A 2,884-nucleotide genomic window follows, 5' to 3' on the forward strand; every position below is an offset into this window, starting at 1 on the left:
CATATGAAATTTTTAAATGTGCCCTAATCTAAGATCGCTGGATATGGCGGCCAAGCACTACTCTATCGCAGTTTTGGGCTTGGGCTGTATCGGGTCGGCAGCGTGTCGTCATCTCTCAATGTCTTCGCCGGATCCGAGCACCATAATCGGTATTGGCGAGGCCGAGAGCACTCCAGGTACTGGCTCCAATTGTAGTTTTCCCACGGTTTTCTCGTCTCACTACGACCAGGGACGCATCACTCGAGTTGTGGATCCTGATGCCGTCTGGTCTCACCTCGCGGCCAAATCCATTTCCAACTATCCAGAAGTAGAGACCAAGAGCGGCATTTCTTTTCACGGACGCGTCGGGTTTCTCAGAGTCTCTCCATTTTACGGTGGTGCCGGGGATAGCCTCGCAAGATCACTTGAGGTTGGGCTCCAAAACGGTGCCGAGGCAGAGGTGGCGGACGATGCAAGCTCTCGGTTTCCTTACTTTGGATTTGGAGACGAGGATGTTGCGGTGGTCGAGAACGGTGGTGCTGGCTACGTGAACCCGAGAGAGATGGTGAGAGCTCAGCTCGCCATCGCCAGAGAAAATGGGATCCGGCTCGTCCAGGAAACCGTGACGAGCATCGAGCGACTTGGAGAGGGTGGTGGTGTGAAGATCTCAACCAGACGAGGGACGAGTTTTCTAGCTGCCAGAGTCTTGATTTGCACTGGAGCCTACACAAACTTTCTTCTGCCGAAAAGCTTGCAGCTCGTGGTGAAGATCAGAGCCGTGTCAGTGGTGCTAGCGGAGATCGATGGCGATGAAGTGAAGAGGCTGGATGGAATGCCGTGCTTCATATGGCGGCTCAAGTCCAACCCGGTGCTTCATTCCGTGTATGGATGTCCTCCGATCCAGTATCCAGACGGGAGAACATACCTCAAGATTGGAGGCACTACTTGGCAGCCCAAGATCGTCTCCACGGAGGAAGAGTTTCTCGAGTGGTTTCACGGCGCAGGCTGCAAAGTCGAGACGGATGCTCTGCTCGAGGTGCTGCTGCGGGAGCTTGTTCCGGGGCTGAGAGTGAAGAGCGTGAAGACGAAGCCGTGCGTCGTCTCCTACGCGGCCCGCAACTATCCTTACATGGACAAGCTCTCGGACGAGGTGTTCCTCGCGGCTTTCGGCTGTGGAGCCTCGGCAAAGTCCTCTGACGAGATTGGAAAGATGGCGAGCTCGCTGGTGTGCAACGGCGAGTGGTCCTACGATCAGCTCGACTCGTCGCTCTTCCGAGCAGTGTTTGCGGTCGATGGCGAGTGCTCAACTTGAAGCTCTTAAAGGCCTGCTCTACAGGATCGGATATAAAGTGATCGAGCATTCTTTCTAGTCCAGGTGTTACTAGCGAGCGGGAGAATCTTTGTCCAGTGATCAAGTAAAGTGACAATATAACTCAGGTATGATAAACTCGGTCTCATTGCGAAAATTTGATTCCCTGGTATCGTTCGTGCAGTCATGACCATTCTAACTATATTTTACGCGAAAAAAATCGCGAGATGGATGCGTCGGTGGAGATTTACCATGCACGAATGTGGTCATCGCCGGGCCCCTTTAAAAAAATCACCACTCCGTTTGGTGGCCTTCACGAGCTCGAGAGAGACATTGCAAAGCTTTTATCGGCGAAGTCGTGCAACAGAGATGGTGGTATATGCGCATACATCTCGTGGAGATATGCTTGCTGGGAACTGGCAGGTGTCGGTTTCTCTGTGGACCGCCGACGCTCTGGGAACCGGCTATAGGAGTTTACTCGTCGATCCGCGGGCAAATCTATCAGTATAAAGCGACGCTCTCGAGTTTCTCACGGATAACATATCTATTTCTTCGTAAAGTTCTTCCAGAGTTCTTCTAAAGCTCTCTCGAAAGTTTCTCTGGTGAGTTGAAGCATTTCTTTTGCTTGATTTCTCTGATCTACAGTCGTGAACTTACATACATTCTTGTGGTAATTTCGCAGCGTTTCGCGACAATGTCTTACACGGGAAGGAGGAGTAACTACGACGATTCCAACACCGAGGGCGTAGCCACAGGGGAGGACAACTATAGCGGCGGCTATGGAGGAGGAAGGAGCAAGAATTCTTCCAACTACGACGACAATGAGGATGGATACAAGGCCAAATCTGACGACTACGGCAGTGGAGGTGGTGGTTATGGCGGCAGAAAGAAATCTGACGACTACGACAACGAAGGTGAAGGCTACGGGAGAAAATCCGATGACTACTCCAGTGGATATGGCAAGAAATCCGACGATTACAGCGGTGGAGGCTACGGGAAAACCTCCGACGAGTTCAGCACCGATTCGGAAAAAAAGAGCGATGAATTTGGAGGCTATGGAAAGAAGAGCGATGACATTGGAGGTTATGGAACGAAGAGCGACGACTACAGCTATGGTGACCGAACGAAGAAACCAGAGGAGGAAGACTACACTCAAGGAGATGGCTATGGTGGGCGGAGTAAGAAACAAGAGGATGGCGATTACGATCGAAGCTCCGGATATGGTGTCCGAAAGGACAACGAGTCGATGGATGACAGTGACTACACAAGCTCGAAAATGCAGGAAGACGTGAAGGGGAGATTGGACGATGCCAAGGCGAGCCTTGGCAGTGTGGGAGGCATGGTAAGAACAAAAAAAAATTGAATTTTTTCTTCTTTTTCTGGATCAATGTTTGTTCTTTCAGTATGAAGCCGGAGCAAGGAACAAAACCGAGGCTGGATCTGGCGGGTATGCGATTTACGAGGACCGCGAGAAGGAGGAAAGCAAGGACGAAGAACTGGAGGATCAAGAACAAGGAGACAAGAAGAAGAGGCACTTTTTTAATTAAGAGATCAAGCACCGAAAGTGGCTCTTTTGCTTTCCAGAATCACCACCAC

General features: G+C 51.1%; 2 protein-coding genes across 2 annotated transcripts; both read left to right on the forward strand.

Annotated features, from left to right (window-relative positions):
• Positions 1-43: 43 nt before the first annotated feature.
• On the forward strand, positions 44-1,758 carry LOC9656522 (peroxisomal sarcosine oxidase). The gene is made up of 2 exons (XM_002961320.2): positions 44-1,278; positions 1,473-1,758. The coding sequence occupies exons 1-2, from the start codon at positions 44-46 to the stop codon at positions 1,756-1,758; spliced, it is 1,521 nt and encodes a 506-aa protein (XP_002961366.2).
• A 23-nt stretch (positions 1,759-1,781) lies between these two features.
• On the forward strand, positions 1,782-2,871 carry LOC112350351 (glycine-rich RNA-binding protein 3, mitochondrial-like). The gene is made up of 3 exons (XM_024686343.1): positions 1,782-1,890; positions 1,971-2,630; positions 2,692-2,871. Exons 2-3 carry the CDS (start codon positions 1,983-1,985, stop codon positions 2,833-2,835), a joined length of 792 nt encoding a protein of 263 aa, XP_024542111.1. The 5' UTR covers positions 1,782-1,890; positions 1,971-1,982; the 3' UTR covers positions 2,836-2,871.
• Positions 2,872-2,884: the final 13 nt, after the last annotated feature.

This window comes from Selaginella moellendorffii, unplaced genomic scaffold (genome assembly GCF_000143415.4).
Source record: "Selaginella moellendorffii unplaced genomic scaffold, v1.0 SELMOscaffold_1, whole genome shotgun sequence".
Taxonomy (NCBI): Eukaryota; Viridiplantae; Streptophyta; class Lycopodiopsida; order Selaginellales; family Selaginellaceae; genus Selaginella; species Selaginella moellendorffii.

Bases quoted from the DNA above. Each gene is read 5' to 3' on its own strand.
- LOC9656522 (XM_002961320.2), top strand. From the start codon at position 44: ATGGCGGCCAAGCACTACTCTATCGCAGTTTTGGGCTTGGGCTGTATC. The intron at 1,279-1,472 runs GTGCTCAACTTG...TCGTTCGTGCAG, and splicing joins GTGTTTGCGGTCGATGGCGA to TCATGACCATTCTAACTATA.
- LOC112350351 (XM_024686343.1), top strand. From the start codon at position 1,983: ATGTCTTACACGGGAAGGAGGAGTAACTACGACGATTCCAACACCGAG. The intron at 2,631-2,691 runs GTAAGAACAAAA...TTGTTCTTTCAG, and splicing joins TTGGCAGTGTGGGAGGCATG to TATGAAGCCGGAGCAAGGAA.